Source organism: Hipposideros armiger, unplaced genomic scaffold (genome assembly GCF_001890085.2).
Source record: "Hipposideros armiger isolate ML-2016 unplaced genomic scaffold, ASM189008v1 scaffold_39, whole genome shotgun sequence".
NCBI classification, from domain to species: Eukaryota; Metazoa; Chordata; class Mammalia; order Chiroptera; family Hipposideridae; genus Hipposideros; species Hipposideros armiger.
Genome location: NW_017731389.1, coordinates 4,149,096 through 4,162,245, shown reverse-complemented (window position 1 = coordinate 4,162,245; position 13,150 = coordinate 4,149,096). Strand labels below are relative to the sequence as shown.

Genomic DNA, 13,150 nt, shown 5'->3' with positions numbered 1-13,150 from the left:
GTGCGCAAATCAGGGTAAGAAGATCAGGATTTTCTCACCTCTGTTTTTACATTTATCCCTAATCTTCCAGGCACCAAGCTTCTTAGATGGTCCTATGATGTTACCCTAGTGCTCTCATGCTCTGATTTCTTAGGGAGAAACCTCAGCGATTTTCTCTAATTGAACCCCTCTCCTTTTTTTACAGCTGAATTGATACATAATTTACACACCACACAATTCGTCTACTGTACATGTATACTTTGATCATTTTTAGTAAACACATAGATGTGAAACCATCACTACAACCAGGAGAACTTTTGTTTTGCTTTGTCTCTCCCCTAAACCAATCCAACTTCCAAAGTTAATCTTGTAATAAGCAGAAAGGTCTTTCTTTTATCCCTTCAATGCAAACGACCATTATCTTGCTAGAAATAGTGGGTATGTTTCTATCATCTTTAAAAAATGCTATTAATTATGTCCATTTATATTCAGGTATGATTTGAGTGATGGTTTTAAAAAAAATGTTGGGGGTTAGTTCCTCTTATAAATCTCTTGTTATCAGTCACGAAATCAGAGTGTGTTGACCTCAACCACATGGAGTGCAGGAAGGTCATTCATTGGATAAAAGACTTTATGCCAAGTACAGTGTTGCTCAAAAAGCATGAGAGCTTTTGGCTGAGTGACTGACTGGATGCCTGTTATAAAAATATTGACACTCTGTATAAACTGTGATGAGAGCGCCATCTGATGGGAAGGTGTGAGAGGGCAGGGGCCATCAAGATGACATTTCAGAAGTAGAATTCATCTTCCCATTCTGGATTTAACTAATGGATTTGCGATAGAACCATTTGCATCTAGGAATCTGTCTTTGGGTTTTATATGCCTTTCAAACCCAAAGGTAGTAGAAACCAACTCAGAAAGTTAATCATTCCTTTTAGTTATTTCACTATAATTATTTTTTAAGAATCACTTTAAAATATAGAGAAACAGCTATTCAATGGATTTTTGTGGCAATTTCTATTTCACAGATGAATGTTGTACTCTCGCCATTACATTTTCAAGTCAGGAGTATGCTTGAGTTACAACCAACCTTTCCTTTATAGGTCCACATACCAGTGGGTTTTAGCCCCTAATGCCTAGCTAAAAAAAAAAAAATCATGTCCTGAGCTTGATATCTGAAGCTCTCTGCAGTTCAGCCCAATGAACCTTTTCCTGCTATTTTCCACTGAAAAGGTTTGTTTCCCAATCTGCAGTGGTTCTCACACTTGGGGGTGCACATTAGCATGATCTGGGGGTGCACATTAGCATGATCTGGGGGGAACTTTAAAAAATTTAGAATTTCTTAGGTTGGAACCCAGCATCTGAAAACTTAAAAACATCGCTAGCTAATTCCAATGTTCCACCAAGTCTGAGAGCCAGTGCTATGTTCTGGGGCAGCACTTCTCAAAGTTTAATGTGCATATAGATCACCTAGGGATCTTCCAATGTGGGTTGGGGTAAACAGAGATTCTGCATTTCTAGCAAGCCTCCCAGGTAATGCTGGCTCTGCTGGTCTACAGACCACACACACCGGGGGGATCTAGACAACACGCCTGTCATCAACACGCTGGTTTCCAGCTTCCTTTTCTTTGTATCCACCTACACTTCCTTCATCTATATCAACTCTGCTCTACCCTTTAAGTTTGTTTTAGATACCATCTCCTTGAAAGTGCAGACTCTGCTCTCCCTAATGAGACCCACCTTTGCAGGTTAAGTTTGACTCGTCTTTAAAGACGTAGCTCTGGTACGGCTTAAGGAAAGCCTTTTCCGATGTGCCTTCCCTATAGCCCACGGAGAACACAGAATTCGTTCTTCCTTTCTCTTCCCACCCACCTCTATCTTCCCTTCCCTTCTCTTTTGCTTTTCATTGGATCCTGGACTTCGTATTTTTAGCCCTTGAACCACATTTGTCCCGTCTCTTTCCCCCTTGCAGGCTGAGAGATGCAGACGGGCAGGGACCATAGAGGTTTTATTCACAACTGTGGATCTAGCCTTTTCACTCTAAGCCAGGTGAAAAGTCATGTATTTTTTGAAGGAATGAATAAAATGAGCCAACTTTGGGACTCAGATCAAGTGTTGCCCCTGGCAGGCGTGGGCACTGTCGCCAGACGTGGCTTCCACGTGGCTGTGAGAGCCTGATCATTTCCCCCAGGGAGGTTTGGAATACAGCTATTCCAGTCATTTGCGGCTTATATCTGGGGACTTTCCTTTTCACAACCTCACTGATCAGCCCTCTANATTGCTTCACTGGCCCAAGTAGGCACAATCATTGCGCTCTTCCCGGGCGAGGCAGATCAGACGCTGGCTGCTGGCTACACATGGTACCATGGCAACCCACTGCAGCAGGGGCTGCAGCCTACGCTGTTGCCAGCGACTCCAGGTTGAGCTGTTGTTCAGCATCTTAGTTGTAGAGGACAGTGTCACTGGCCCTCATATGTGGGATCTGAACCAGAGCCCTCTGGCGTCCCAAGCCAGCTCTTAACCATAACCGACGCGCCACTCGGCAGGTCAGATAAATGGTTTTCAATAGCGACTTCCCTTCTTTCTCTCCAGAGCTGCCTACCAGAGAGCCTCAGGTTATTTGGACCTCATTCAGAAGCCTGTGCACTGAGAAGAGCTTCCTAGTTCTCTGCACTCCATGATTCTAGCATCAAGAAAGATCTTTCTAAAGACACAGTAATGAAGACAAGCAACAGACTACAAGAAACATTCTGCTAGACCTGACCATGCATATAAGGTCAGTGCTTCAAAAGGGCTTTGTGGGGGAAGTCAAGGTGTATTTACAGTGTTCAACTGTGCTAAAACAGGGTGGAGTTACAGTTTTCACTTCCAGTAAAAATGGCTTCCTATACTTAAAAATACAGCCTGATTTTTTTTGTTATGTTAGTCAAGTTAAAAACCTACTTCAGAAGTTTTTGCTTGATTTGCATATGTCACTGACATCCATGCCAGGCTGTAATTTCAAATTCTCAGTCATTGATTGATAATGAAGAACTGATTTTTACTTAAAAACTGTTAAGGCAGTAGGAATTTGAGACTGAGAAGGAAGCCTTTGAATTCTTTCATTCTCTTTCTTCTTTGTCTTAGCTCATTACAGCCTCTTAGGTTTCAACTGAACCTTTCATTTAATATGGACTATTCTCTCACCAAGATAGCCTCTTTGTTCATACATGTAACACTTCACCAGGGAAAGCAGGGCACCAATGTCACATGTCAAACACAGGCCTAGGCAGAATACTCACTACCATGCAACACGACTTTCCTGTTCGTTGTTGCTTTTATAAGCTTTCAAGTGCGCAAACAAACATGTACGGAGCCATTTAGCTAACACACATGCTCAAGTTTCAAAACCACAAGAAAGGACTTGCTAATAATACAGCAATGCCCCATAGTGATCCGGCTGCAGGATACCTTTATAATCAAACGCCGGCGAATAACACGGGTAGTGACTCTCCGTTCTTCCTCTGAGCTTGAATCNCCTCATCTATAAAAGGCAGTAAACAAAATTGGCATGATCTGCCTTGAGGCTTGACTGAAGGACTGAACAAGAAAAAAATGTAAAAGCGCTTTATAAAATTTAAATCACTATATCCTATGTACACATCTTTATAGTTATTTTAAGCCTTTGGCTTTTCCCTTACATTGAAAGTAGGATGGTTGTGACTCAGCGTTAAAGAAAAGCAGGTCCAGGGTTCAGACAGATAGCTCAAAATTCAACTGGTTCTACAATGGGAAATAAAAATTTGATGTCTACATCTGACCCTCAGCAAAATTTGGCAGCATTCCACTCGCTGACTTGTTCTGTTATTTTTCTTTTTTAAAAAAGGGCAGCCAGTAGGGCTATAAAAACTCTCAATATATTTGCAAATTGATTTTTCCAGAGCGCACATTCAATGTCCTGGAATTCCAGGCAGTCTTCTTGGACTCATTTCTTAGGTTCACTTATGGAAGGTAAGTACCTCCCTGGAGAGTAAAACGAGGCTTGTAGTCAAATCACTGTTCTTTCCATCTGACACACTGAGTTTGCTTTATACTGAATTTATTTTCACATTCATATGAATTCCCCTGACAACTTCTTTACAGTGTGGATTATTTATAATTTTAAAGCCTCTTGTATATTCAGTGACCAAGTTATTGCTATATTAATAGTCTCTAAAGGACCCTGGAAGCATGGCACCGTCATATATTTTTGGTGTCATTTATTCATAGATATTAGGTATATGTTACTCTAGAAAAATGGCACAGCTACTGTCGGTGACCTTTCTGGTTCTTTCCCATCCAGAGTCTGAGTCTGACTGAACAAACTGCTAAATTTTTAGGGGCACACTAAAGCTGTCAACTCTTTTTCAAATTTCATTTCATTTAACACGTAGAATTGCTTAAATAGACCAATTCAAGACAGCAAACTTACACTCCATGTTTTATTAATTTGCTGTATATATGCCTTTGACCAAGTTCAACTGTAAGGCATGCATAATACGTGGGTTCATTCTAGATACGATTACATTAATGTCATCCTTAATTTTCTCATCTCTCACCCTTGTTATCCAATAAAAAGCAAGTCAGGTCGCTCTCTCTTGATTCAGCCTACGTCTTACCAGCCTCATTGCCTAAGCAGGCATCTGCAAGTCTCTTATCGGGTTTTCTGCTCATCCATTATTGCCACCTCTAATTCAGTCTCTGCCGCTAGCATGAGTAATGCTGAACATAAACTGAACCATATCGCCCCCTTGACTAAACATCTTCAATGGTTTACCACTGCTTTTAGTGTCAAGACCAGAACCCTTAGAGAGAGGCTCCTAAGGCCTGAATATTAGGATTTTTCCCACATCTCCAGACACAATAACAAAACCCTTCTGCCAGCTACACTGACCTGTTCTCACAGTTCCCCCTTTCCTGCTCCCTCCCACTCTGGCCTTTGCATAATGCTATTGCCTGTATCTAGAAGGCCCACCCCAAATAATGTCAAATTTCCCATCCCCACCCAGGTGAGTCCCATTCATCCTTCAAAACGCCAACATCACTTTCCCAAGGAAATCTCCCCTATCAGCTCAGACCCAGGTCAAGTCCCCGGTTAATATGTTTGAGAGTGTGGACTTGGGAAGCAGTCTGGTTGGGTTTGTAGATGCTATTTCTGCCAATTTTTATTTATCTGACACTGGGCAATTTGGGGCCTGGTTTCTCACTTGTTAAATGGGGATGATAAGGGCACCTATCAAAGAGGGTTGACTGTGAGAATTAAATGAAGGTCACAAGTGAAACCCTTCAAAGAGTATGTATAGTAATTATTATTTCCAGTTCTTAGTTTTCTCAATGCCATTAATTACTGATGTGATTAGTTAGTTATGACTGGTTCCCATTAAATCTCTAAAAGGTAAGCTCAGTGAAGGCAAGTACCCTGCTAGTATTGTCTAGCAATGCTTTCTTAGTGCCTATGTGGAAAGTCTCACAGAGAGGAAGTGAAATCTTTAAGTGAATAAATAGACAAATGATAAGGTTTTTTGAGGAATGAGGGATTGAGAATTTATTTGGGCCTTACAGTTATCTCACATAAAAAATCAGGGGCCACGAGACTAGATAATTTCTCAGTACCTTACCTCAACACGTCAAATGCCAGGATTCTGGTAAATGGGTAACAGCAGATGTATGAAAGTGAAAACTGGTATCTATTTGCTCTCTTTGTTACTTTGACCAATGGGGCTGAGAGAACTGTTGGTGAACAGCCTCACGGAAATCATCCTTCTGTGCCTTACAGACTGACAGAGAACTTTTCAAAGCTCTATCTGCTTTTTCACCCCAAATGACCTTTCTAATGGTAGCTACGTAGAAATCAACAGGACAAGGTAAAATGCAGAAACAGTGTTAAAGGAAAATACTGTTCTAGATGAAGAAAAGTTGGGACCACTTTAAACAAAGCTCACTAATCATTTTAACTTAAAAAACATAGTAGTACCATTAACTTCCTATTTAATTTGCTTTGGTTTATATATAAAAAAAAACCATAAAGTAGTAGTATGGGGATTTCAGTCATTTAATTTACACTTGACAACCACTATGTTTTAACCAGGATTATATTCTCAGATGCTGATCTGCTAAAATGGTGAAAGGCTGGATCAATATAAAGCTCAGAGTATATGAGTAAGAATTATTTGTTGCCAAATAGTCTTCCTGTCAGATTGTATAATGCTACTGCATTTCATACTGAGCTTTCACTCTTAGGGGAGACTCAAAACTCATTATTCACATTTGCTTCGGCAAATGTCACTTTTAAATTCCTGACTAATTTGTGAGGAGAGAGTTTATGGACTATGAACTAGAATCAAGTTTTAATGCATGTATGTAGCATACATAGACATAAAAATAAGTCCAACAACTTCATATTGGATATTCAAAACTGGAATATAGTGAAAAAGAAAGGAAGGGAAAGATCTAAATCATTTGTTTAGTGAAATTAGAAGTTTTGCAGGGAGTTAAGTCCCCCTGTTGTTGATATGGACGTACTTACCACCTTGACCGACCTTTTACTGTTATGAGTGGCTCTTCTTTTCCACGTGGCGGATTTCTTTCTTTGTCTTCACTTTATAACCTTCTCCCTGCTGTAAAAGGAAATGTACGTGTTAACATTGCATGGCAAAGATTTTTAGTGATAAACCAGTTCCCATTCTGGTTCCTTGGGGCTGGATTAGGATAAGTGAAACACCGTTTGAAAAGCACCTTGTCACTTCATGTCCGAAAATACAATCGATTTGCTTTAACCACACAGCTTAGCATCATCAAGGCAAGCTAGGTCAGAATGAATACATTATAACTGAACTTCCCAATAATGCAGTAGGTTAGTAATAAATCGAAAAAATGAGCAGCCTCTCCATTTCCTGTGGTAAGCTAGAAGAAATCATCGCTTAAGATCTCAAGGTATTCAAACCCCCAATACAAAAAACATTAGTAAATTATAATGTATGCCTTTTTAAGCCAGCAGAATTTTAAGCCATCTGTTGTAATGAGACTGAAAGTTCTCAGTAAAGCATTAATCATGAACTAATACCATGGAAATACTGTAGATCCGAAGGACTTTTTTTTTTTTAATTTGTGTAATTACCAACCCCTCCTCTCACTCCAGACCAAGCAGCCATCCATTTTCCATAAAACAAGACCTCTCTTCACTGAGTACCAGGGACACGCTTCTTTTTAGCAAAGGTTTTGTACACAAATTCAGCTTTTACCCTATTTATAACGGAAAACAGAGTGGTAGCCTTTCCAATGTTCTGATTCAGTCCTTTTGAGAAATTTTCAGTTTACATTTTTTTCTTATGTAAATATAGCCTATTGAAGTTTCTATTTTTAAAATGAAAAGGTTAAAGATCTGAGAAAAGGGATGAAAAAAGAAATGTTTTCTCTGGGAGATTCATATGCTGAGTTACACAGCTTAGTAATGAGTTTAGTTCTTTACCATTGGAAACGGGCTGAAGGAAACCCAAAGAGGAGAACCTTCCTCAGGTTATAATGGGGCATTCAGATTTCCCTGTAGAATATATTAGAAAGGTGAACTATATAGATTTGAGGTAAGGATCTTGAACTGAGTTTTTTGCCACTCTAATGTTTAACCTCTGTGCACTGGCTCTTTATCAAGTGCTCTCCATCTGTGTCCCAGGCAGGCGCTGGGCGGGAGTGGGGCACCGCCGAGGGATTTGGTGATAGAAGGTTTTTCTTTTCTCTCAGAAACTCGGACAGGCATGTTCTAACCTCCATAAATAAACATATCTCTGTGAAAACTCTTAAGACAGTGAAAGTATATAACGTTCAAGAATGTTAAGAAGAAAAGTCTTTTTCTTGGACCCTGATCAAATGCACAGGCTATCAAAAGCAGCAAACGCTCAAGCGACCACACTGCAGATGCCAGCCTGTTAGCAGCATATTCTAGAGAGTTCACAAAGCTTTATCCTCTACTTTCGCTTTGGCAGTCCCTCTCCATTACCATGTCATCATGTGTTCTCTCTTGTGGGATAACGATTCGTCTTATCACTTTCCGAGTGATCTGTAGGAAGCAATAGTAAAAAGCGATTTTCCCATTTTCTATTTCAAGAGGTGGCACTACAGCAAACAAACAGTAGGGCATCTAAATTCCAAGAGAAGCATGAAATCCCCATGCTGATTACTTTTCTGGTGATGAGGGTGCCTTCTTCATCAGTGAATTGTTCTTCTGTGACAGATTGACCAGGAATGTTTTTTGCTTCCTCTCCCTAAAGGACGTGGCATAGAGATTAGCAACATACCAGACGGACAGATCTCCACACACCATTCCACATACCACACTCATGCTCTGTGGAGTTTTAGAAAAAGAAGGTATAAATTCTACTTGCTATTTTAGTGCATGGGGAAAAGGCCGACTCTGCTGAGGGTTATTTAGCAGTCAATATTCAAAGCATGAGACCTCAACTATGTATAACAGTGATGGTTAGCAACAAACTCCAAGAAGGAAGAATTTGCAAATACATAAATAGAATGCAGTTACACATTGCTTTACAAACAAAAAGATTGCATTTGTTGAAAAAAAAAATGTAGCCAACGATTAGGGCTCTAATGAGAGCTTCTCACTTTCAGTACAGTGCTTCTTCATTTGTCCTACAAATCTATCAAGTCATTTTTGTGGATTGTATTTTGTCTGAATTATGATAGTACTTTAGTTGGGGTATTTATCAATCTTTGTTTCATTTAAAAATTCATTTACTAAGGGTAATATACACATTTTTTGAAGTACTATGAGAAATGTTCAGGAAGGTCCTACTTCTTTTTAAGACTGAGCCTTTCCTAGGTCTTAAATAAATGAGGATAACTATATCTGATGAAGTACATAGTTTCAGAGTACTATTTTCAGGGGAAGGGGTCTTATGTGATGATTATTTAATCTCCATTAACACAGACCAAAAATAAATAACAGTACTAAAGGAATTAAGATATTTATCTTTCAGTTAGTGACTGTTCTCTGGTTTAGAAGTGGAAACTGTCAAAAGATCTTCCTCTGGTGAGTTTTAAAAATGGAATAAATTCTTCATTCTCCAAGGTAGGCTCATATTTTCCTGCTCATAGGCAGCTCAGTGGATGGAGATGGCTCCTTAATATCTCTCTACTAGCTCAATGACTGTATAAGAAAGACCACTTAGAGAGCAAAACTAGGCCTATATTTGCAATATATTACCGTCTTCACAGATATTTAACTTTTGGTTTGTGCCACTTACAGTTTGGGGGAACATGGACAAACATTTTAAGTGCAGACCTATTCTAGAGACGTATTGATCTGTCAGTCCAGCTTCTTGTTGAAAAGGTGACCTGAATAATGTAGAGTGTACCATAGTTATTGTACACTAGTGATTTTATAGGAAAAGTGGCAGATCAGAAAGAAGACAGCTGCATTTCTGGGAAAGCCAGGATGTTAGCTCTTTCAGTGTTCTTCTCATGATAATTTTGTCAGCGCCAGCCAATGGTGAGAAAATTCTATGATTGCTTTATGTCGAAACAGGTAGAAAGGCAGTTCTAGCTTAAAAATTACAGAGTAAACACTAAAACACTGTCTTCTTTTGCTAACAAAATTCTGTTTTCATTCTTTTTTTTCTTTTTACAAAGTGATTTTGTATTCTTATAGATTGTGGGCTCAAAGGTCATGACAGTGGATGGGACATATAACCCATTTTACCTCACTGTGGTACAGAGATGGGTGAAAATAAAACAAAATGTTTCTTGCTGCTCATGTTTAGTTTACTTTGACTCTTGCTGATGATTAGTTTTGATTAGCACAGTTAACAGAAGGAAGGAAATTGGAAAAATGTAGAGGTCTCATGACTAAATGCACTAAAATCTGCAATAGGTTTTTACGAGAGTGTTATTTATATTTAATATGATTGGTTTCATATATTTGAAAAAAATTTTTCATTTTTTAATTTAAAACAGAACGACAACAGAAAAGCCAATAAAAAGTCATGAAAGGTTTCTCATTACAGTTTAATCACTGAATAAATGAAACATTTTTTGAGCTAACCCTTGGAAATGTATCTTAATCTTAAGTGGCCATTAAATATAGTCAATTAGTGATTTAATAAGGCCAAAATAAATTGTCTGATTATGTAGAAACTCACCAAAGTGGATTAGATAGGAATTGACTATACAGATAAATAAAACAGTAAGGGGTCATATAACACATTAAAAAAAAATTCATCCATCTTTAATTCTGTCAAATATATTAGAGACCAACTGTTACCAAGGAGAGGTCTTTGGGGCCTCTCTTTAATGAGAGAAAATCTCTAAATAGTTTCTGAAGTTCTTGAAGACAGTTGGTACTTTTAAGTGAACAAAATCCCCCCCTGGTCTTGTTGATGGCATTATTTTTGGCAACGCCTTCCCCTACTTGCTTCTTTCCCATTTCAAAGGAAAATTACAGCACATATGGTGTTCTGGGATCATCCCTGGTGGCCACCTTAATGAGGACTAACTGTACTTCCCTTTAACCTCTGTTGTAAGCTTTCCATTTTATAATCTGTATCCCTTTCTCCTTGACTTTTTGAATAAAATGACAGACTAGCTACCAATATAAAAGGCACCAATTTGTTTGATATACACATTAAAACTTCAACTTTTCAAAAAATGGGGTGGCTATCCTAGATATATATGCCACATACATAACTTAGCAAGTTACTAAGCAGTATGTCTAGTAGAACCCATTTTTATATTCTGAGAAACCCACTTGCTGGGGATGTATGTATATATGTACATAACATATACATATTAACATGTATATAAAAACAATCTGAAGCTCGTGAACAGTGGTTACTTCTGGGAAATGGAATGGGGTAAATCAAACTTTATACTTTTGAATTGCTTGGTTTGGGGAAAACACACATGTAAACTCTTATTCTGAAAATCAGTAAAAAGAAATCAAAAGTAGAAATAAAAATACAGTTTACTTATATAGTGAAAATTCAGCTATTTGAATTTTACCAAACTTCACAATAATTTGGCTGGAATGAGTTGGTTTAAAGTTTTGACTTTTCCAATCACTGAGTTTGCTAAGCAAATCATGTAAACAAGTTCATAGGCTTGGTTAATTTACTTAAACTGCTTCTAAGCATTTGAAACCACTGTGATATTATCAGATTATATAGAAATAAATAAATATGCTTATAAAATTTAAAGATCCTAAAATAAATGGCCAAGTTTGCTAATTTGACTCATTCCTTAGGGACTTAAAAATATTGACTGTAAATTAAATACATCCACATATGAAATGAAAGAGAAAAACTCTAAAATTATACTTTCAATCCATTTATACAAATTGAATGAATGGCTAAGATGACAGATTTGCCAAGTTTAGGAATCCTGAGCATACCGACTGCTTCCATTGACACTTCCCAGCTTCAAGATTCTAAATGCTAGTGGGCTTACTATGGCAAACAGTATAAATATGCTGGTTTAGTCCAAGGTTGGACAGCCTCTATGAAGTAGGTCAAATTCCTAGCATTTCAGAGCCCCATCAAATAGTTTTCGGTAAAGATAACCCAATGCTGCCTTCTTCCACTGGAAAGGTTTAAATGGCCGAGTGCCTAATTTAGTCCAGGAAAAGTCATTCCTTTTATATTCTGGAGGAGAAAGAATATAGTACTGTGGAAAAAGCAGGTAGAAGACACTTCACTAGAAGTCTAGGAATTAGATTCTGGTCCCAGAACTGCTATCACCCTGCTGTGGTTCTGGAAAAATCGACTCATCTCCAGTCTGTTTTGTTACCTAGGAAAAGCAGTGATTTTAATATTGATGATCCCTTTAGACCCAACATTCCCATTTTATGTTTTTGACAAGAGATGGTTCCATGTCACCTTTACCATACACTACTGCAGTTGCAAGTTCTTTTTACATTAGAAAGATACTAACAGAGTAAAGAGAAAAGCAACAGAGGAGTGATCCTTTTCAACTGCCCCCAAAATCTGAACAGAAAATTAACCAGGAAGATTCTTATATATGTAATTTATAAAGATTTTTGTTATACTTATAGCTTTTGTTGTGCCTATAATTATATAATTATAATTATAGCTATTCTTTAGCTTTTGATTTCTCTGTCACATATAAAAGACATTCCTCAAAGTTCAATTGAGTGACTCTATTGTTTATTTAATGCTTTCCTCAGTTATAAAACCCATTCTCTGTTGATTTCACTCAACCTCCCTAAAATTACACGGACTTCAAAAAGAGGGTATTTGGGGAGAACACCAACTCCTCTATTTTATGAAGTCTACAACATCACAGGTTATTTTGATTTTTTAAACTTCAGTTAATAAAAATGTTAACATACAATTAACTATAATATATTGAGCTCAAATATATAATAACTCCAATAAAAGCTAACTTGATAATGCATATATAGAATGGTAGGAGACCAAAGAAATAACTCTGACTTGGGGGTTTTTGATGGTTTTACGTTCTTCTGAGTAAAACTTACCCCTCTGCCTTCCCACTTTTTTTTTTTCCCCAGGATTATGTTTATCTTCTTCTGTCCTAAGGAAAGGAGAGTCAGCTTCTATAATGGGCAGTTATTATAAAGGAATGAGGTGGATTTGGCTGCAACATGAGTATATCATGTGTTAAACATGAAAAGCAAGTTACAAGACAGTATGTCACGTGTGCTTTTTATGGACGTTTCACTTTAAAATACCATTTTCTGAAGACAATGACTACGGGAATAGAAAAGTCTGAGCAAAGAGTATGGCTTTCACTCCTTCAGAAAACTGAATTCAGTATTTCTTTCCTCTGATTCCAGGAACATGTGGGACATGATTATGAGGACATTATGGAGAGCACGTTGAATACTTGGAAATATGCTAGATACCAATAAGTAATTTGGCTTGCCTATATGAAATTTTCAAAGAAGTGATTCATGCTTTTTTTTTGCCAATTCCCTATTAAGCTCAAGGTTGATTTGGGGATAATTTAAGATTTAGTCAAGGACTTACTTTCTTCTCTAATGTTTCCAGAGTCTGAGAAAAACTACACCAGAGCAGCTTTTCTTCTCTCATCTGATCTACATGGAAAGTGCAAGCAGCTGGATTAAGAAGTTTTGGGTACCTCAGCCAACATCTCTGCTGTCTGTTGGGTC

At 37.9% G+C, this 13,150-nt stretch overlaps 1 protein-coding gene across 1 annotated transcript in view; it reads right to left on the bottom strand.

The window, feature by feature from the left end:
• ANK3 (ankyrin 3) overlaps positions 1–13,150 on the bottom strand; it is a 339,429-nt gene that overhangs the window by 2,776 nt on the left and 323,503 nt on the right. The window contains exon 41 of the mRNA XM_019638372.1: positions 6,524–6,614. Within this exon, the coding sequence (XP_019493917.1) occupies positions 6,546–6,614 (69 nt within the window). The 3' untranslated portion in view covers positions 6,524–6,545. The remainder of the gene's footprint in view (positions 1–6,523; positions 6,615–13,150) is intronic.